Here is a 24,184-nt window from a genome sequence, read left to right on the forward strand (position 1 = left end):
TTGGATAGCCCCAAATCACGTGCCAAACTCACTCAACTCATGCTGATCAAATCCCTTACGAACAGAGTCCTCTTCAATTTCAAACTCTTCATCATTGTTGTCACCTAGTTCATCACCATAATCATTTTCTTCAAGAGAGGGTAGTGTAGCGAAAACCGGCACTGGAATTTCATCTAAATGAGCCACTGGGCTAACAGCTGATGGTAGATTAGGATACTCTATGTTACATTAATTTTTCTTGTTATATCCTGAAGTTTTCACTATACAAAAGTAACAGTCACTGAAATGATCCTCCTGGCTCTCGCCAAACCATATGTATACCAAATGGCATCTTAACCCCTTTTTCCTTTTGTCCACATTCGTAAACCCTCAACACACTGCACACTTTATAAGGGGCCCAAAACTTATCTTGATCACCAAGTTTAACTTTGAAATATGGCAAATAGGCTTGCTCCACAAATGTGCTGATGTTCGCCCTTTGACTGGGAGTAGTGAAACTGCCACAGGTATAACAAAATGAATCAGGGTTGTTTACGCACTAATGTCGACAAACCTTAGATCCAGACATGATCTGGAAGAAAGGAAATATGTGTGTAAGTAGAAAAGTAAGTTTCACTTATTCACTAGGTAGAGCAGCGCACAACCTTTGAGCACACTGTCTTGCGTGTAAATAAATAGCTTATACAAATTCACGCTACAGTAATCACAATAATATAAGCGGGTAAAGATAGCAGAAATCTAACTGCACTTTCAGAATCAGCATACCTATTTTAGTGTAAATAAGCTTAAAATATGAAGTCAACCAAAAATGTGTTCAAAATTGTTCCCCAATGTTATGTGTATTGAATTACTGGGGGAATGGAACATACTCCTCTGGACTACTTCTCTCAGTTTTGCTGTAAGTCTAACCATCCAATATCAATGTTATTTCCTTTTCTTTTCTTTTAAATACAACCCCAACACCCCTGCACTTTCACAACATTTTGGATCCACAATAGATAAGTAAGTTCTGGTACCTTGTATGCTTCAGAATGTGAGAACTTGCCGATACTTTCCTAGAGTTCCTTCAAAGTATGAATGTTTCATTATTGCTAGTTTAAAGAAAGCGTCTGTCATCATTCCTGTTTTGTGAACATTTTATAATTTTAGACACCTGTCTCCGCTAGCCTACCTATTTTTCAAACTCAAATCGAAAACATCTATTTCTTCCCATTTTGACATTTATCAAGATGATTAGTAGGTGCCAGGGTTTTTTTTGTAAAAATGATTTACACCATCTGTGATTAGACAGCACTAACTGCAAAGGATGTATTTTAGTTTTTCATAACCCCCGAATCCCTTATTAGGATCATTTTATAATTAACTGCGATTCTTATCCTAGATTTCTTTTTTATTTATTTTATATCTACCCATTGTTTTCATTAGGCAACGTGTTGAACAGAGATACAAAATACAACTTATATTTGGTTTATCGTAATAACCTCCACCACATATATAATGTTAAGTAGACTGGCCTTAAAAAATTAGGGTAAAATAAAAATTGATTTTAGTAGGTTTTTATCTTTAATAAATAGCTAAATTTCCTTAAATATAATGCCTATGTGTGGTATAGTAGCACCCCCTGTGTGGAGACATAAAATGAAAAAAAATTCCACACTGCTGTAACTGTGTGAACTGCAGAATAAACTGTTTTAGAAATTTCCCTGAACTGATGAGAACAAAGTTTTGCAGTAATTATTTAGGCCTGTTAATTGCCATCTATTCGTTTTAGAAAGTATTCTATTCCCAAATTTATGCTTCACTAGATGAACACTCATCCCAAAGATATATTACTTCATTTTCTTGTAATTAAATTCTCTCAATTGAGTGATCACTTAGATGTATCTAGAAAAGTGAGTAATCATTGTTACTATAAAACTGCTTATGCTTTAAAAGAGTACCGATCACAATAGGAAGATAATAGGAAAACTGGAAACAGAAATGAAACCAGTAACTAAGGGACATAAGAAATTATACATTATTGTGAAGTTACACAGTAAGATTTATCAAAGAAAGGCTGTCAAACTGACACACTGTGTACTTTTTATTATGTGATTTAAAATATATGTAAACCCTAAAATGAACTTCTCTTATCGGCTTCCTTTTGGTCTATTAAATATACCATAGCGTTTATAGGTATATCTATATAACATGTTGGTACTGAAATCCATTACTTTTCTTTTGCGCTCTGAATTCAATGGTTTGTGGTCTTTGTGAAAATCAGTGATTATAGTTATAGTTTCCGGTTAAGGACTTTTGTTGGCAGGCTTTTGTTTAATATCATATGGGGTTTGCATGCATATAAAAAAGCAGAACAAATGCAGGTCAGAAGCTGTTTAACGGCAAGCCAAATACACCAGTGAAATCTGAATAATCTAAATAATAATAAGCATCTCAGAACGGTTTTAAACAGATGCGACTAACATGATAATTAAGTGTGTCAACCTGGGTCCATAATATTTGACCAGGTTCCTCTGACGTCAACAATTTCACATCTGTGAATATTGGTTCCAGATTGGAGCTTTGTTTTTGACAGAGTAGGGAAGGGTTAGGGCCTTTGTCAAGTTTTATATGTTCTACGTGTCCCAACTTTAGAGATTCTGTTTCTCTAGGTGACCTGAGGCACGTGACGGAAAGTGCTAATATTACCTTGCACCTATCTCTAGCCTGCATCAGTCCTGTGCAGAATCCTCCAGGCTTCCATGTTGAGTTCACTTACTGGTCTGCCTTATGTGACTTTAAAAACTATTTCTTGGACTCGATTAGTCGAGATTAGAATCTTTAGCAGACATGCTCCATCTGCTTGTGGAAGTGGAAATGTTATATAAGTAATGACAGTATTACCTCTGGCAAAAGTTCCTGCATGTACTATCTGGATTCCGATTCTGGCATATCCTGACTATGCTTTTATTTCTTGATTTGGTACTGTACCCTGATTTTGGCCTGTCTGACTATGCTTTTGTATCACATTCCTATTTTTCACCTTGGTTTTACTCAGCTGTCACCAGCTCCTGCGTGTACAGGGGTCACATCCTGGGCACTGCCTCCCAAAGTTCATCATCCCTTGTAAGGTGTACCAGTAAAGCAGAAAGTTGGTGGCCTAGATTTTATGCCCCATTGACACCCCTGCCAAGCCAGCTAGTAAAACAGAGGGCCTGCCATCTGCCTGTGAGTTCTGTGGCAAGGTCTGAGCTCTCATTAGAGCAATTAATTAAGATAAATCATCCAAAGCAGATCCCTACTTCTATACCAACTTTCTAAGATGGGGGTTCCATTTACCTGTAATTTTCTCCATTTTCCTATTTCCCCATAGCTGGAAGTAATGTGAAATCTCCCCATCTGGACACAGACAGAATAAGAAACGAAGTTTTTTTACCTAATATTTAAAATTGTTTAATCTAAAACTAAAAAAAGTTTTGACTTTATATTCACTTCACAGTATTGTTTCACCTGATTTCATTGTAATTCCACATTACTTTAACTACTGTTGTTTATTGTAAATGATCAAACCCACTCTATGGAAATTATGTGGGAAAAAAGCAATGCAGAAGAATTTAGCAAAAAAACATCAGTTATCTGGCTCAGTTGCTGTCTTTTTTGAGTTATACCCAATTGATATTTTATTTAAAATAGAATGTATACATTAAGAGTGCTGTAAATCTAAACTTACAATACTATTCCTTTTGTTTAATTCAGCTGCAGCTTCTCTTACACAGGACAGCGGACCTTCTCTTTAGCATGCTAACAAGCAAGATGAATTTGGCAGGGGCTAATTTAAGAAAATATACATTTATAAAGCAAAGCAGTGTACATTAAAAAATGACTTTAGTGTTTCGCCAGCTTCTGTAGTCAAAAACCAGCAGGGGGCTAACAAATTAATCGGAAAACTGCAGGAGGAGAGTTCTGCCACATGACCTGTCAAAGCAATTTGACCCACTTGCCATCCAATCACCTCTAATCTCAGCTGTGTTAAGAAGTGCAGGTTACAAACTGCAGGCCACAATTTATAAATGTGTCTGGTGTCTGTAGCTAAGCAGAGCATTATGCATAATAAATAGCAATATCCACTTAGACAAGACAAAATAGACTTTCTAATTTCCAGATGCCAATAAAATTGTAGAACAAGTGTTGAAAAAAGGATAAGTGACTTTTTGGGTACCAAACATGAAAATTAAAAAATGAAAGTTTATTTTACAAAAATCCATAAAATGTACATGCATATGCTGTATCCTAATTACAATATTATTTACAGTGTTGCCAGGCATATGTACTTATTCAGTACTTTTCTCACTATGGACAAATATTCACTTATCAACACAGTTGGGCAGATATTTTCAAGAGGGTGAATGTACATATTAGTCACTTCTGATTTAAAAAATATTTATAATTGCAGACAATGAAAAGAAATAAGACACCAAAGATAGAAGTTTTTCTTCAACACTTATTTACAGCAAAGAACCTGATAAACTCCCTGCAAAAAGACACTGAGAAAAAGAATGAGAAAAGGAGCGTTATAGCTTTATGTGAACTATAACATTATTAAAGCTGAGCTTTCTGGTCTTGATTTTATGATATAAATTATGATTTTTGTAATTTATCATTATTGAACAGTTTTTTTAATAGTCCTTGATTTACAGTTTCCGTTTAATCCACAAGTGATCCTAGTGCCGTACAATACGTTTTGTGGATTTGTGGACCCCAGTGCTGTACAATAGTTTGTGCGGAATGAAACGTTCCTAAAAAAATTACATATTGAAAAGTATTATGCCAATTGACTTGAATCAAAAAAAAAATATTACTTATTGTAGTACTTGAATGCAGTTTAACAAAAATCTGATGCAAAATCCTTGAGGTCTACAATTTTCCTTTGTATATTATAACTTTGATTTCTGAATAAATGGAATGCTGTTCTACTTCGGGTTTTTTCCCATAATCCTACTCCCCAACCAGTGTTTTTGGTGACAATATGATTATTTCAAAAAATCAGTAGCTGGCTTGAAAAAAATTTTTTTTTCAGTTATTTCTCCAGTAATCTTGGTGATAATATCATTTTCTGTCAGCAGCCATAGATTTTAATGGAAGAGATCCAATTTACATATTTAACAAAAAAAATGAATTTTGGCAATCGTGTTCAGCCCTATAAAAGACCCATTTGGAGTGGGTGATTGTAGCATACACATTTGTGGAATAAACTAATTTGTTTTATTATGAGAAACTAGCAATCCACCAGTAATGATAAGCAGTGATATGTACAGTTAAAAATTAAACCAAAAGAACAAAACAAAAGCAGTGCTGTTTAGCCTGTTAAATATTCACATGTGAAGATCATAACACAAAATAAAATGTTCTCTGAGCAGTAAGGAAGACTGCTTTTGTAAAGGCAATGCAGTAAATTCAAATATATTGTTGCTGCAGCAAATGAAAACCCTGTAAGTCATTTGAATAAGAACAGTACTCTAAGGTAGTTAATGGACTTTGAAGGCTATTTGTATAAAATAAATTAAGAACTCCATAGTCTGTCAAGCAGTCTATAGAAAAATAGACAAATGTTTTCTGTGCCTCAGTGATTTCTGCACATTACATTACAGGGTGCTTTGAATTTATTTTTTATTTATATTTTAGTCATTGTTTATTGTTACATATTGGAAGCAATTCAGTTACAGTAGTCGAGTAGTTCAAGAACTTTGAGTATTACTAATTACATTCCACCTACATAAAGGAAGGACAATAAAGTATCAGTCACAGCCCACTCCTAAAATATAAAAAAAGTTAAACAATTATAGCACAAACCCTGTATTAATAAAGTAAGAGTAACATTACAACTTTTTATTTGCATACACTTCAAGGGCATTTACAGAGCATTTTTATATATTAGCTCTCTTTACCTGCATACTGACCTTGAGAAAAATATTGGCAAAAAGGCAGTTTGCTTTGCTACACAACAAAATAACTAACAAAAAAATTTGAAAATCAAATATAACCTCAAATACAACCTTGTGAGAATCTTAGGGGTTCATATGTTTCAATGACAGTATTGATTCCCATAAGGGAATGTTTGAGGGAATGTCTCATTTCCAATTTAATAAATAGAGCCCATTGAGATACCCATTGGGAGAAGTTGTACTAGGCCCACAGCACCCATATGGTTTGATGCACAGCAGTGGTTTATTAATCTATTAATCAGCTGTGGCCAATTGATGAAGAAAGTCAGGGACTGACGTTTTTGCATGAGACGTGCATGATGGTTCGTCTAGGGCGACTTTTATAGAATGTGTTTATGTCCTGTTTTATTATCACTCCCAACCATACAAACGAAAAGTAATATTAGCACATACAGTACATAATCATGTACTTGAGATCAACATAACCAATATTTCTAATAACAAATTTAGTTGGCAATGATCAGTTAAGAATACATTTTACTTCAGATTAATTTCAGAAACAACTGTTTTATTGATTTGGAAAATGATCTAGAGTAAGTAACCTCTGTGTGCAGCGAGATAAGCTATACCTAAAATAATAAATTAACAAATTCTATGGATATTAGCCAGGCCTGAGTATGTGTGACTACAATGTTTTTCATTTGACTATGTATTTATAAAGATTTAAGTATAGTTTATTTTTGTTAAATTACCTACAGTACTTATAGATGCCGATACAGTGTTTCTCCTGGGGATGTAATGAGTGCGGAATGCATAGAGGAACACGTTTACTATGGATCTTTTTTATTTTTTATGTACTGTGTTTTATGGTAGAGTCACACATACAGCAATTGTAATATTTGTGTTTTTTTTTGTAAATGAGGTATCGATAAGGCTACACACACACGGTTTATTCATGATTATAATTCAAATATAATCCACCAATAAAGTACACACTGGATATGATTGTTTAAATGATGCAGGAAGTGACCTGTACCAGAGAAAGTGCACTGCAGAAACATCCACGATCACTGAACAACCGTATACACAATAAATAGCGAATGATCGTCACCCAATCAGATCTGCCGGGACTGTCGTTTGTTTCCAGGAACATTCCCTCGTTCGTCGTCGTTAGTCAGTCGTTGTGCGCTTTTTTTGTTAACGATTATCGGACAATCGGTTGGTATTCGTTAGTTTCCAAGGATAATTATTGCATGTGTGTACTTAGCCTAAATGTTGTTCTTTTAAGCAAGTGTACCTTAAGTGCCATTTATAGGTGGTAATGAATATTGGTGTAATAAATGAATAAAACTTAAAGCAATCAATTGTGCTTTATACTGTATATTGTCTAGACCTGTTGCCCATTTTGAAGAAATTCTGTTTCAAAGGATGCTCACTTATTTGCTTACACATTTTGTCAAAATATGTGTATCTAGCTTTCTTCTATAATTTACAACCAACTCTTTGTGAAAGCAAATATAATTTATTTTTGCTGCCATAGAATATTGTGTAAATTCAGTTGATTCAGAGCTGTTCTTGAAGCAGTAAACATGCACAGGTCTGTCATCTTATAGAACTCAAAACTGAATTTAAATAGGAAAACCAAGACAGGTGGTGCATATAAACTACTATTAAGACCTTCAAAGGTAAACAGCCCTCTTTCATAACTTATATACTGTTGCATATAAGGGTGTACATTTTTTTGGTTACTGACTAGACTTATCAGGCGCATATAAAGTTGTTTGTTTGCTTTTCTAAATAATGCCTTTGTAGATAAAGACAAAGCATCTGTTTTTAATAAAGTTCAGCAGACCAGTAATGGATTGAAAACATTTCCAAACTTATAGCAAATGATTTTTTAAGAAATCCATTCTAAGATGTTTGATTACCAGTGAACAGTCTATTGTCACCAGTTTTGGAGAGCTTTATTAAATCAAGCCCAGAATGTACACATGGGTATTTGGTACTTTTTTTTGCTCTGGAACCAAATTAATCAGGAAGGAAGCATCATCTTACATTTGTTGTGGCTTTAGGGGTCTCATGTCAGTCACATGTAATGTCTTATGGAGCCCACAAATTTGGCAAATTATGCTCACTGCAGCAAAAACATACACAAGCAAAAAATAAAAAATGTAATAGTTTATTAACTATATATATATATATATATAGTTTAATAACTAATATAGGCTTTTATGCCAGAGCCTTAAAAAACTGCATACATTAACTTGGGGGCTGGATACAGTCTAATAATGGTAATGACTGATTAATTTATTTCATTACTACATAAATATATATTTAATTATTAGCAGCTCATCTTTTTTTTTAAAAATTGCAAAAAGAAATGTTGGCAGAAACCCTTTCAATAGGTCTAATGTGGGTATTCGACTCAAACTGAATTTGTCAATTTGTTGCATGTTACATAGTTCATAAGGTCATACCATACTGGAAACTCTAAAATGTTATGAGGAATGCACATTTTTGCTTTTTGTGAGCTTCCGGCTAAGCCACTTCAGGCTAAGTGCAATAGATACTAAATTTAAATTTTACCTTAATATATTTGAAAATATACTTAAAAAAAACTGGAATACTTGGCCGGATATATAAAGTTGAATCTGAAATCCTTGGCTGTATATGTAAAGTTGCATCTGGATATAAAGGAAGTGGAGGTGCTTGAAATAAACTTCCTATGTTTCTCTGATTATATCTTTCTCCATTTCACTTCTCCGTATCTCTCCACTTTTTGTAATGACTGGATCTTCTCTTCAAGCAACCAGGCCTCAGGGTTAATCACTCCATACCTGTAGCAATAATTGATAATTTGTGTCCCAGTATTTTTTACCTGTTTAGGAATCATTTTTATTTTTCCTGGACAAAGAAACTTCCTTATATATATATACCTGATTAAATGTTATCATAGCTTGTCTCAACCCCTATCCCCACCCCCTTTTCTTCAGCACTATCCCCACCCCTTTTTCTACAGCACTTAGTGGTACTTTTAGATAAGTAGGCCAACTGCTATAAAATAGAGTACCTCCCTCACTTGCTGTATTTCTTTGGAGTCCTTCTATTAGAAATACCACTCCATCACTTCAAAATAAAATCTTGCACAACTCAACCAGGGGTGTACCGCAATATACTCTTATTGTACCAGCCTGAATGGGGGCTTAGGGATCCCAGTAAATCTCACGTATTATGTGCCAACTCATATTGCCAACTCCCTTTGCCAACTATATGCTCATATGGACACCCTTTGTTTGTACTGCTAGATGTCTCTTATTATTTTCTTTTTATTTGTCCGCCCCTTCTTTTCAACTACCCTTGTTTACCCCACAATTCCTGCACTCTTTTAAGGATTTGGAGCAAATTATCATGAGATCTTGTATCTTCTCACTCAAAATTATTTCTCACCTCTATGCATAATTATGAGTATGCCTTTTTAACGATTGTGAAATTATTTTGGACTTTTACTGCAAATTGCATTCATCTTTGGAGAACTCATGTAAAGTCCTTTGTATGGTATCTTACACCAGACAGGATTGCGAAATTTTAGAAAATTTTGTTTATGGGTACTTTTTAATGTATTTACATTGCTAAAACCTTGCCCAATAATACATTTACACATATCTTTGTGATATTTGCGTAACACATAATATATCCATTTTGCTTATTGTATATTAATTCTATGTCACTGTCATGAAACTGAAGGTAAAAATGTGGTAGTTTTCAAGAATATCACTGGGGCTTTCAATAGTTTAAACAAGTAGCAAAGCTTTACTTCCCATGTCATGCATAAATAGTATCCAAAGCAGACTGGTTTAATGCATTTTTCATTTGTCCTGTATTAAAGATGAGATCTGAGCTCTCAACTCAGATCAAACTATTCATTACTCAATCATAAATGAAACCTACTGTGGATTATTACCTATTAAAACCACTTGTTTTACATGCAGTGAACTAAATAATCCTATCTACCAATAGAGACTTAGAATCCCAGTTGGGATTCTGATATCCCTTTTAAAACATTTTAGTAACATTTATTATTAAAAAGTTCAAAGATAAACCACAATGCCCATTGCCCTCTGTCTATAACAGTTGTTAAGTTGAGGTTGTATGCATTAGTAGTAGGATCTGAAGCAAAAAGTATTTTATGTATGTAGTGTGGTTGCAGGCTTATTTTAAACCAAAATAAATTTTGTGATCATAAAAGCATTCTTCAAGGGACTTTTAAGGTGCTCACCAATGAACAAACGCAATAATAAAAAAAATTCCTCATGCTGTTTTAATATATTCTACATTCTATTTTTTTTATATAAGTACAATAAAAAAAAAAAAAAAAACAGATTTCTCACTATATGCTACATATACATTTTATCAGTTCCATACCTAACTATGCATTTTAGGCAGAAAACATGCAGATATTTGAAAGCAGCTGCCCTTTATTCACATATTCTTAGAGGTTAATTTAGGAATCTGTAAAGCCATGATTCTAATGACTTTCATGTTGCCGCTAATAATGTTTTTCCCCAATTGATTTTCTAGTTATTTTCTAAGTTTAACTTGCATTTTGGATCAATATGCATGATGAATCAATTAACATCAATCAAGTAAAAGTACTCACTGAAACACTAGAGGTTGGCAAAATAAATACCCTAATCAATTTCTTTTGATCTTCTGTAGGTTGCAGCCGTGGGAGGACATTTAACATACACAATTTCCTATGACTCAAATGTTAAAGACGATGATGGTGACAAGGAGCTAACAAGTCACCCAAATATCATTATTGAGGTAATTTTTTCTTTAATAATGTATTTATAATTCATGTTTAATGTTTAGTGGAAAAAAAACACAAACATTTTTTGCTGAAGAAAATTTAAAAAACTGCTTTTGTAGTGGGAACACCCAGACTGCAAAGGTTCAATGCTCAGAAAAGCAATGATTTTACGTTAATACCTTTTCATTTTATCACTCATTTTTGCAGGATTTCTCTTTTTAAATGATGTCTCCAAGACCACTTCTTTTTAATGCTCTGGAGTCATCAATTACAATTTAGGACCAAAAGTCCTGCATTGCAATTGAAGCAAACCAAGAGAAAGCAGTGTCACTGATATCAATGGAGCGCATGATTTGTGATCAACAGTGTCAAAAGCAGAGGAAAGATCAAGGAGAAGTAAAAAGTTGCCTTGAGACTTAGCTCTGAGGTCACTGGCCCTTTAGTAAGGGCTGTTTTGGTGGAGTGGGCAGCTCGAAAGCCAGACTGGAGAGGGTCAAGGAGAGAGTTGGTGTTCAGGTAATCAGTGAGTCTTTTGTAGACAAGGCACTCAAGAAGTTTGTAAACATATGGGAGAAGGGCGATAGGATGGTAGCTAGAAGGTAGCTTATTAACGTATACTAAATAATATATTTTCATGTTTTAAAAAAATGTAAATATAGTAAAAAAAATTCTTCACTATTGAAAACCCTGGTACTTAAGTGCTTAGTAATTCCTTATAATTTCAGTATACAGTAAGCAAACAAAATTATCCCATAAAGGTTCATTAGAAATTCCAACTCAAAGTTACTCCTTCTGTGTTAGTAGGTGCATGATGCATGTAGGAACTGGAGTGAGCAAAGTTTTATACTTTATTTTTGATAAAATTAGTTACCCCTCTCATTTCCGAGGAGGGATTAGTTTTACATTACAGAAAATATTATTCATGTTTGTAAGCATCAATGAGACTGGGAAAGTGGTGGTAAAATAAAAATATTTTTTCTGGAAATGCCTAAAAATGCCATGTATATTTATGTAGAAAAAAAAATATTCAATGATGTCAAAAAATTACTGAAAATTCCTTTATTAGAAGAGGGACCTGACTAGATCATTAAAGATAATTTTTATATATAATGGGGTAGTCACGTTTTGTTAATATTTCTTCTTCACCACATGCTGGTGACTTTAGCTGGAGACTTTCTTAGTAACAAGACAGAATTATACGATGATAAAAAAAGCAAATTATACCTGCTTGGCACCCTACATTACCTAACTTATTATAAGGAATTGTTAATATTTGGGTACCCCTTTTGTAGCAGGTCATATCCCATACTGAAACTCACAATGTAAAATTCTAGTTTAAAAAAACCCATATTAAACCATCATTGATTTATATAAATTTCATGTCAATATTCTTTGTCAAAGGATTAACAATGCATAGAACACTGGATTGTAAAATAGATACATAGTCAATCTATACATTTTACGTTAGATTATCCAATCAACCAATTAACAACAGCTCCATGCAACCTACATAGGCTTCATAAACTAAGATTATTATTTATTCATAGATTTATTTAGCCACTGCTCTAAATACAATAAATGGTCCATTGGAACCCTTATTGTTTTATCAATAATATCCCACTTTATGCATATCATAAATCAAACAAGGAGGCCCAAAAACCTCAAGAATATATAATGATCTTATGCATTTATTATATCAAATACTACATGATTAAATAATCGTGTATATTTTTTGTCCATTAAGAGCACAGAAATGATTGACTATCAGACTAGCTAGATGGATTACCATTGCCCACTTCAAACTGAACTGATCATAGCACAGATGTTCCAACATAACTTGTCACACAGCCTTGTGCATTTTTTTATTATAGATATGCAACAAAAATTGCCCAGCATTAGTCAGATGTAATTTTTCACTTGCAATGTAAATTCCCCCCAACAAAGCTGTGTCAGTAATAATCTATGGATAGAGGACTAGAAGATCATCAGAAGGCTGTGTTGTTTGTTGGCTGATGGTAGCTTCAAGTGAGTATAGCCTAACCCTGCACTCACAGTTGGCTATGCTTCTTCAAACCCACAACCTTCCTTAGTTTCTTGTCATTCAACTTATATATTTAGGAGCATGCAAAAACAAAAACATGTATTATTGGAAAAAAGCCCCTTTCACTATGACTTAAATGACATTTTATTACAGCTTTTTTATCATTGTATCCTCTTTTGGTTGTCAATAATTTGTGCATAACCGGCTAAGAAATAATGACCTAGCTGTTGTTTGGTACTACTGCTGACTACATTTTGAGTACATAGATATACATTGCCATTTTATTTATAGGTGGCTTAAAATAAAGTGTATATATGTTCATCTATTTAGGTATAATATGTTTAACCAAGTAAAAGGGAAACCTAGCATTATCTTGTTTTTATGTTTTGAATTCTTTCTACAGGGAAATGGCTTGCGAATTAGCACCATACATGATGGTATTGACCTAGAACCATTTGAAGAACGCACTGAAAGAGTTGTGCTACGCCCTGAAATCTTTAAAATTCATGGTACAGGATATCCAATCAACAGAAATGACTTCATTACCGTGTTGGCAAACATTAATAAAATTCTCATTCGAGCAACGTACAGCAATCAGCAAGATGCTATCTATAGGTAAATATATGCGATTTTGGCAATAAATAACTTAACACAAAGTTTAATTATTCAGAATAACATAACACTGAAAAATGCTAATTTGTACACAGTTACCTGTATTAATACATAGGAGCAATACTTATTATGCAAGCACATGAACCTGTATTCAGTAGACTTGTTTGTGAAACTGCAGGAAGTGGCCTTGATGGGAAAAGATATTAAATATTCACTTAACATATAAAATTATCTTTTTTTTTTTTGGATATGCGTTCAAAGGGACTACACTACCGTAAATAATTTTATCAATCAGTGTTAAACTTTTTTCCAATCCAGACTGTAATTGTATGTACATTGACAGATAGATAAATTTGCTTGATAAATACTCAGGCCCTTCTCTCCACACAAATCTACATACTGATTGTACTTCAAAATTTCTTCTTCTCAAGATGCACGAGTTCACATGCTTATTTCCATTCATTTTAAGAAGACACTCACATGCACTATGGACATGTGTAATTTATGACAAAGGAATCCAAAAGAGCACTATGGGTTAGCGAAACAGTACATCAGTAGTGTCCTATCAGTAGTGGAAGGCTCATGGCTGGTTTTGTTACAGTAAGACTTCAGCCTGTTACTGCTAATGAGTAGGGTTAAGCAAGTGAGTTTTTAAAACTCGTTCTCGCGGCAAATTCGGTCGTTCTCGCTTACCGAAATTGTAGCCAGCTGCATTCATTGATGCTCAGTGTGCGATCCCTGGCACTAGAGGTTAAATGGGGACAAGTCCCCCCATTCAAAACCTCTAGTGCTCTCTGATTGGCTGAGGAAAGCTTTCCCCCTATTTAACCTCTAGTGCCGGGGATCGCACACAGGATTCCCAGGGCTGCATGAACAAATGCAGCCCTGAGAATCCACTGTGATCCCCGGGCACTGGAGGTTAATTAACCTCCAGTGCCGGGGATCGTAATGATTTCCTCGGTCTTCGGATGGTTTCGCAAAATCAGTTCGCTGAGATTTCGTGGACCCATCGGAAGTTCCCAACTAATGAGTGACTTTGTTGTGTGCAACTTTTAGTTTAGAGACAAATAGTGTTTCATTTAACAGGTTGTAAACTAGATAAGGGTAAACATAAAAAAGGAACATAAAGCTTAACCAAACAAATTTTTTTTTTTTTTTTAGTTAACCACTTTATACTCTCTTTAAAAGAGTAAGTATTAAAAAAATGAGCAGAGACACACCTTAAACACACAAAAAAATACCCTGCATACAGTCCCTATCTCGAATGTAACCCGGGGAATACCTGTGCAGGTTTTTAACAGTCAAAACATTTTTTGAAAAAGACAATGGGCTTCATTATATCAGCCAATTGATGGATGTGTTGATTTTAAATATGGTAAAATGTTTATCAAACAGATGGATAAACTCAATCTACCTCAATGTTTTCAGATGATTTTTGTTTTAAAATATTTACCAGGCAATCACTTTTGCTGTTTCGAAGTCCTATACCCCTCAGTGCAAGTATTTTGTGTTAAATTACAATTCTCCAAAAATAAAAATGAGCCCACCAAAGAATGAACTCACTGCAGTTTTCTTAAATGAATAACTGGTGAAACTGTTAAACACATTAAAACTCCATTTTCCAAATAACAGACCCTAATGAAAATTGAATAAGCTCATAGAATACAAATTCAATGCATTACAGAATAAAAATGCTTTGTGTGTAGTAGTTTCACATCAAACCCAATTATATTAGACATGAATAGAGTGAGAACAGTTCTAGTAAAACAAGAATAGGATTGAAAGTGTGGACAACCTGCAGCAGTTTCTGTAAATCTGAAGTTTATTCGGCTAATATTTTGTAATTCCTGGTTGCTCTTGTTCTCCCTTCTCAACATGCTAATGATATTTTTTATGAGGGTAAATAATCACGTTGTTTCTCTTTATCTCAGTGCATTGTAAGAAGGCCATAGTTGATGGAAGGGTTAACAAGGTGCTATACGTAGCTTACTGAACTCAACAACACTTTGCAGATCGCTCTAGGTAGCACTGACATGTAACGCTGAGCCTACATGACTGAAAAGAAAGAAGGGGCTAGAGGATGTTGGATGTACATATGCCAAGAAAAAAGGACAGCTGCATCTGACTTGCAGAGAGCTCACAGTGTCTAGTGAAATTAGAGTAATAATTTTAAGTACAGTAAATGAGCCTGTAAAACTGTGAAAAAACAAAAGGTAACACTGAATTCAGCTTTAAATGGAGGAGTTTTTATATGCACAGGTATACAATAAGTGGTTGTGGAGACTGGCAGAGACTGTAGACTCCTTCTCTTGGCTCCCTGGCAATATATTCAACTGCATTATAATTATAAAGATATCAATATCTTGCTACAAGGGTGCTTTCCACTGTGGTCCCAGAGTCTGTGCTCCAAACTTCTAGCTGGTTATCTCACTGGAGTTCTCACATCCTCCCAGGCCTCTCCTCAGACCTCTCCCCATGCCTCTCTTCAGGCCTCTCCCCTCCCCAGGCCCCCTCCTCAGGCATTTCTTTAGTCTCTTTCCTCAGACCTCTCCCCAGGCTCTCTCCCCCCAGCTCTCTCCTAAGGCCTCTTCTCAGGTTTCTCCTCAGGCCTCTCCTTAGACCCTCTCCTTAAACCCTCTCCTCAGGCTTCTCCTCTGGACCCACTTCTCCAACTCCTGCCCAGTATGAATTAGCAGTTCTCTTTTAATACCATTAGGCAGGTGGTTCCTAGTCATCTCCAAATCCACTGTTATCCCCAGCCTAATAAGTAATTTATTTTTTTTAAATCATTTTTTGTCATTATGAAAAGAAATTGCATAATTAAAGAAAAAAATCACAAAGGTTATTGTGTAAAGAATTTCAACATTTTTAGTAAACCAGACTCAAAATGTTCAGATATTCAAAATGTTTCTATATCAGAAATCACAAAAGTTATGAGGTTCTTTAACTTTTCATGGCTGATTCATAAATTTGAACTTAAATACTTTGTGCACTCAGAGTAAATTGTTTGCATTTGAGATGCTTTTGAGTTCCATCAAGTCAATATTTTCTGAAAGGGGAATTGCTTTCTACATATAAATACATGAAGTAAAGATTTATTTTTAAGCAGAGCTATTTTAAATGTAAAACATCATATTTTATAGCCATAGTCTCAGCTACATCCTAGGGAATTTTTATTCTCTCTAAAAGCAATACAAGATCCATTCATGGAATATAGTATACTGTATACTATAAAATTTGGGCCAAAACATCATCAGAATTTGATGTTTAAGAATAAATCTAATATCCTTTATATATTAGGGTTTTTTAAATCATTTTTGCCATGTCACCGAAGTTACCACAGTTTTAGTAGGTGTATAAAATGGAAAAAGTTGCTGGAGTATCATGAAGGTTTGCTCGCACTTCATGCCAATGACTCGAGTCACTATGTCACTATGCGTTCTGATGAGCTGCTGTTTGCCGTGGTGTTGTGCTGCATTATTAAAGTGTTGGGCAGGGCAAAATTAAAAACACATGCAGTACATTTCTTCAATACATGTAAAGACTGTTTAGGTACAGAAAAATACCTGCTGAGAAAAATCCGCCAGAAATTCACTCGGCTTCCAAGTTCAGTTGTGGGCTGACAACACACAGATTGTTTGGCACTAAGTTTTGTCAGCCTTGTCATTTTTCTCTTGCCAAACTTCTTAGACCCACCTACTCACCCATTTCTATATCATAAAGGCTACTCTTTCTGTAATCCAAAAATACAGACCAGGAGGACCAAATGGATGCGGAAGCTCTGTTGTCTTCTTTGGTCCTGCTTTGTATTTGATTTGATAGACTGCTTGCCTTCTTGGACCCTCTCCTCCCCATCTGAGCTCTCCATGGCTCTCCCCTTTCACATATTGGCTAAATATCCCATCAGTCATAACTTTTATTCCTGAAAGCTGTTTGGTGCTGTAGCCCTGGTATGGGGGGGGGGGGGGGACATAAAAGTTACCCCCACAAACCAGGCTATGGCGCTAACGTGTAAATAACAGAGAGGATCCCGGGTCTTCGCCATGTGGAAGAGTGAGGATACTAATAAAGATGGCAGTGCCTCCACCCAGGACAGGGTCTCTGTTAGCAGAGGGGCTCCCTTTCTGGGACATTAGCCAGAAATAGTAACAGTAATATAAAACAGCACCTGATGAACCACTACACCCAGCAGGCAACATTAACTGTTGCAGCTAAATGAACACACAGGTTGGAGTATTTGTAAGCTTTATATCTCAAAACAGTAATATGCAAAATTTACAATCCATAAACATCAATGAGTACACATAGCAGAGTCCTGAGGAGAATTGTGCACAGATATACCCGGGTATTTATACAGTCTATAACCACAAATACCTTCAGTTATGATCAGTGTCAGGATGAGTTGGAGAGGCCTCTGGAGTTGATGAGATGATCCTGAAAACAGCAGCAAGGAGATCCTCCAACTGGCAATTGGGCTGTGTATGCCGTGATCCTGGATTGCAGGGACGCAGGCAAAGTCTCTGGAGTTCAGGAACAATCTATCTGCACTACCACTTAGACCCTAGCAATCACACTAAACTGCCAATGCAACCGGACTTCTGCTACTTTTGGGCCATCGGAAGCCTAACCTATGCTAGCTGTAACTAGACAGAGGGTACAGATCAGCAAAGATAACAGAAAGGGCATAGCCAATATATATTTGTGTATGTAGCTGATACACTGACAGTAAGGATTTCCCAAAGTGATCTCTGATAACAGCTATCACATATACCCCATTAATACAGAGGGAAATAATCTCTGATAACAGATATCACATATACCCCATTAATACAGAGGGAAATAATCTCTGATAACAGATATGACATATACCCCATTAATACAGAGGGTAATAATAAAATACTGCACTACACACAGACACAGCAGTCAGTGTGTTGTGGAAGGAATGCAGGCACCTACCCTGGCTGAGCACATGTTCTCATCTCTGCCCCTGTACTTCTGCATTTCCTTATATCCTGGTGGGGTTTCAAAGGCCACTTATAAGGGGCAGGAAACACTTCAACAACTTTATTTGCATTTTACAAAGTTACAACTCAGCTAGCAGATAGAAAAAGGCAGTCCCCCACACTGCTTTATCTGCAGGATATGATGATAACCTGAATTCCAGGCAGATATAAAAGGTAAAACATATTATTTATTATTACATAGTTAAATGTATTTTTACAAACAAAACATTTTAAGACTTGGTTTGGTATGAGCCCCTGTATGGTAAAAATCACCTGTCCCTATTCTGTTGTGAGCGACACCATCTCTCTTCAGGGTTTCACGATCTTCAGCTATTGATTGGCTTGGCTGGAAAATCATAACTCTCATGCATGCTGCATATCCTGGCATTGTATGTTGAGTTGCACATGTGCACCTTAGCATTTATTTTTTTTAAAGAAGATGGTGAACAAGTATGATACATTGCTTGTGACTATGTTCAATCCAACTTAGATTTTTCACGTTCTCTGTACCCCTAGTACAGACCAACCCCCCCCCCCCCATATAAGTGGACATCATAGCCTTCTTTACACTACAAAATAATATAATACGATATAAAAGTATTAGAATAACACTACCACCACAGTATATTTAAATGAGAAAGGTTGTTGCGCTATGGCTGTAGAACCAGAGTGGTAACAAGGCTTTTTAGGTAATCAGCCTCTAAGTTAGCAATATATACTGTAATTTGAAAAATTAATAAATAGAATTGTGAAAATCGCATTGAATCTGTCAGGTTCTGGCAGAAGCTTCTACCTTTCCATCCTGAACACACCAGCTCACGTAACTGAATACTGACAAACAAATCACTGTTCCTACAAGCAGAGTCTAATTTTGAGATTAATTGCATCTAATGAAATAATTTTCAATGATCCAATTAGTAATTTGGTAAGATTTTATGTTAATTAAAAATCAAATTAAGATCAATTGTAATTCAGTTAGAATCATTATTAATAAACTGTGATATCTTTCTTATACTTTGAATAAAACTTGATTATCATGGCAAACTTCTTTGAAGGTATATTAAATCCAAGAGGCTAAATGTACTGTGCTGCCATTAAGGAGCAGTTGTTTTTAAGTTTTCAACTAACAAATAATAATATGCTGTAATATTGAAAGAACCAAAACATGTAATAGTGTACTAAAAATAAAGACCGAACAACATTCATTTTTTATAATCTTACCTGTACTTACAGCAGTTGTACAATGTGCTTTAATTTGGCTCAACACTCAATTAGTATTACTACCACTAATTAGCACTTACTACTAGAATATTTATTTATATATGGTCTTCAGGAAACCCCTGCTTTAATTACCATATTGTAGTGGTCAGGAGAAAGACTGCTTCTTACATTGCTGGCCAGTGAAAAGAATGTCACAGATAGCCGAAAAGATCATTGATGTCAGCTAAACAGACTTGAGAGTCAGGAATTGCTCATTACTCCTTCCCACAGTATCTGCCCTCCTGACTTGAGCAGCACCATGCCAGCCTGGGGCTTCATTCTGGGCACTTCACCCAAATCCATTGTTATTTATATAGTATATTAGTACTCTTCTTACTTTCTTTATACCCTACTGTCTACTTGTGTGCAATTTTTGCATGGGTCTTTAGTTCTTCTTTAACTTTGTAATAGTAAGACAAACGAATGTCTGTTCATCAGGATCAGCAACCCTTATTCTGCCAGTGAAATGTTTCAATTTTTGTAAGAGGGTCTGTTTGTTCCTTATCTTATGTTTGTTCCTTATCTGTATCTAGTGGAAACCCAGGAGGTATCAGCTTTCTGGGAGTACTTGATCTGCAGTTCAACTGATTGAAAGCCTTGGTAATCTGCAAATTAAGAAGCGTAGCAGTGGCAGGGAAGGCCAGCACTTTTAAGGACAATATTGGGGACTTTTAAGACTGATCTTTTTGCCTAAAAAGATTCAACTACAAAATATTACAGCTGTGAGTTTATTTTAGGGACGATAATTATGCTGGTGACAAGGGGAAGGCAGGTGTGCTGTCATGTTTAATAGCTACATCACATATTACATACCATTCCACACCCACTTTTGTTTAGGGAGACCATGGTATACCATACCTGTTAAAATACTTTATGTTGAAATTGTACATTGAATCATAGCAACACATAAACAAAAGGTGGACACATTTTTCCTCTTCAAAACCTTAGGAAAAACAGGAGCCTGGTTTTTAGTTTCTGCTGCTGCCAAAATACTGTGCAACCTGCATTTTTATCACTTTGGAATATGTGGGGCAGATGGGACTTTAACATGACATTGTTCATTCCCAAGCAAAAATATAGGATGATTCTGCTTTGTGTTACATGAAAATTAAATAGACAGGGTTTCATCATTTGATTTTATGAGTTGCATTTTCTGTCATTTTGGCTGTTTGTGAGCTTGCTATAAACATAAACCACAATACTCTGGACTGTAATTAGACTATTAAATATAAAAAATTATATTCCGGCAGAAGACAAGCAAATAAAATACACCATTTCACTTTGCAAAATAGCTATTAAATTGTATTTGTTAAGCCAATTCAAAATCACTGAGATCAAGGAGACAACGTATTATTTTGAAATCAGTAAGTTGACTAGTACTTTATTTAATTACTTTCTTTTGTTTGCTATAGATTGAGTTCTGTTAACTTGGAAGTGGCTGACGATTATTCATCTGATGGAAGAACTGCATTTGATGTAGAGATATGCCGCTGCCCTAAAGGATACAGTGGCACATCCTGTGAAGTAAGTTTTATTCATAACTTGTTAGATCCTGATTATGTGTGAACTATTAAAATCTCACTTTTAAGTCCACCTTACTTCTATTCCAGCTTTTTGTATCTCTTTTGTGTTGTGTGTATGTATTAAAATAAGACAGACTGATCTAGTGTCTTGGAAGGTAGGGGACATTTTTTTTACATGCTTTACAACCAGAACCTCCATAAAAGCCATACTAGCACAACATAAATCCAGAAACAATTTATATTATAAAGATTGTTACAATGTTTTATTAAAAACATAGAAGCCCTTCAGGAACAATTCAGATCAGTTTATCACCGTTTAGCTGTGTAAGAAATGTGTGGATGCTGTATTTCATTCAAATGTTCAGAAGAGTTGAGGTATTAAAGGAGTGGAAACCATTCAGTTATCAAATATATATAAATGGTGGTGCTTAATCATAAAAGTTCTTTCAGATCACATATGTTTAAAAGATCATAGCTTTCCCAGATAATACAACTGTAAACAGAGGTCCTCTTTGAAAGATACTCTCCAGATCACTCTAAATTACAACACCAATCCACCGTGAAAGCATAGTATAAAATATTAAAGAATATATATGAAATCAAATAAAATGTCACCTCAATGCACAGGCTATACAGGTCGTCCCCGGGTTACATACGAGATAGGGACTGTAGGTTTTTTCTTAAGTTGAATTTGTATGTAAGTCGAAACAGGTACAATATTTTAATAAATGCAATTAGGACAGATGTTTGTTTCAACATTTTATTAGCCAGCGTGGTTTCAGTTACTGTATAAAATCCTCACTGTGAGTTAAACACAAAGCAAAAAAAAACTTTATGGAGCCTGGACATTTATTAACTTCTGCATATGCAAAAAAACAAAACAAAAAACAATGCCGGGGTTGGCTTTGGTATTTAAAAATTACAAACCAAATAATTTCTCTTCCAGGCAAGGCATTTTCCCCCCTTCCCCCCATCAATCCTCTGTCCTGCGAGCAGGGAAGCCCCCTGTTCGTATCTAGAAGTCGTCTGTAAGTCAGATTTCCTTAACTTGGGGACTATCTATATAAAACACTTATAGCAGCTCAAGCTTCAGGGACAGGTCACCGGTTTATTAAAATTCCTTATGGTGACACCAGAGCTTTCTCAGTCCATCCAAACAGACAAACCACTAACAAACAACCGCTCTGTACCTCAAAATGGAAGGGCGGAGCTAAATCAGTGTGTGACATCAGTATATTTTAAAGTGTAATGTTTCTACACTTTCAGTTTCTGGTACATGATCTGCCTTCTATTCTGTGGTTCAAATAAAGAGGCTTCACTATTGTGCTGTTTGTTGGATGTTCCTTTTGAGGTATGGAGCAGCTGTTTGTGTCTTGAAAGCCTTTATGATCAAACACTACCATTTAAATATATGCATGCCGATTTGAGAGATTACACTTGAAGGTGTGAAGCTTTTTTTATTTGCTTATGTGCACATTTGTGTTTATACGGGTTACTTAGCAAGGTGAGTATTCACAAAAAAGTACCTTATATACTCAGATGTAAACCGATCTGAACATAAATCTACTTTTACCTAAAAAAAACAGGAAACCTACACTGACTGGAGTATAATCCTAGGGTTTTAGCATTTTAAACATTATTAATATTATTATTTAAGGGGATTATTATTTAAAGGGAAAAATATCAAAATCAAATGGACTCAGTCTTTTTTTACCCAATGTCTCAGATAGCAAAATTGTTATACAGTTTACATGAGGACACAGCGTCATCTACTGGTGTCAGTTGTTTTCTTTTATCTTGGTTTATATATGAGTATGTACTGTATGTTTACTTTGCAATATAACATATAGAAAATAAGGTGAGCCTGTGTTCATTAAAAAAAAATCATATAATTATATTTAAAAAAACAATATTGTTGCTAGCAAATGACAGGTTAATTAAAATGTACAGCTTTGACCTATATTCTAAGCTCAGTGAATATTAATTTAAAGAGAACAGTTGCTATGCCTTTAGTGAAGTAACCTCATTTGTGAGGACTGTGATACATTTTTTTAGGAGTTAGTGGTGCAAATGATGGTGGCTACCTGTTGAACAGCAGGAGCTTCTTTGAAGCAGGTATCTTTATTGTGTAAGATGGATTAAATATTGACTTTATCATTATCACACTGTAAAACTTTTTCTGCATATCTAGTGGTAGTACAGCTGTTGTTTATCAGTTATTGCACAACAAATGTTTTGTCGTTAGTCAGTGTTGGAATAGGAAAAGTAGATAGTTCATTAAAAACTCATAAACAATATATCTGCCTGGTTTTAACGGGTTTTTGACCCTTTTTGCATTTATCTTTGTAAATATATCAGTTATCCCTATATGTTATTTTCGTACATTTAAGAAACACTTAAAATAACCCTTAAAGGAGAAAAATACAAGAGCTGCTATGGCTGACCTTCTACTAATGTAGTGTAATATATACAATAGTACCTAGCTGGGGTGCTAAAGAACAAGCCGTGTTCCCACTGGGTCAGTCAGCATGGGTTCACAGCAAAAAGGTTTGCAAAAGCAAAAGTAAGAAGGTGAGCAAGACATCTATAGAAGAAGAAACCAATTAGCAATAAAATGAATATAATATAACTTTAACCCCATATTGTAGTTTTTATATGTAAGAAAAGATAAAAATATATTTAAAGATTGGATGAAAGTAATATTTACCTACATTATGCTCTTTGTTGTTGGTAACATAAACACATGAATTGTTAGCTCTCTTTTTCTTGTTCCTTTTCATCTACATGTCTTGCGGATCTATATTTCTGTCTATTTTTTCCATATCTTTCTTTTGTGTTTCTTTTCCTTAATTCTTTAGAAGAGAAATGCAGTTTATGCTCCACTTAGCCTTCCAGCTAAAGGTGATGTTAAGGTCAGTCGGAAAGCATGGCTTGCATATTAATAATTTAAAAGGAAAAATGCTTTGATTCTAATATTTTAATTTGTTTTCCAGGTTTTTGTTCACAGCTTTTTT

At 35.0% G+C, this 24,184-nt stretch overlaps 1 protein-coding gene across 1 annotated transcript in view; it reads left to right on the top strand.

Moving 5' to 3' along the window:
• Nucleotides 1–24,184, top strand: part of LAMA2 (laminin subunit alpha 2) — a 405,950-nt gene that overhangs the window by 177,276 nt on the left and 204,490 nt on the right. Inside the window, exons 13-15 of the mRNA XM_072410219.1 lie at nucleotides 10,638–10,745; nucleotides 13,176–13,387; nucleotides 21,060–21,171. Of these exons, the coding sequence (XP_072266320.1) occupies nucleotides 10,638–10,745; nucleotides 13,176–13,387; nucleotides 21,060–21,171 (432 nt within the window). The remainder of the gene's footprint in view (nucleotides 1–10,637; nucleotides 10,746–13,175; nucleotides 13,388–21,059; nucleotides 21,172–24,184) is intronic.

Source organism: Pyxicephalus adspersus, chromosome 4 (assembly GCF_032062135.1).
Source record: "Pyxicephalus adspersus chromosome 4, UCB_Pads_2.0, whole genome shotgun sequence".
Taxonomy (NCBI): domain Eukaryota; kingdom Metazoa; phylum Chordata; class Amphibia; order Anura; family Pyxicephalidae; genus Pyxicephalus; species Pyxicephalus adspersus.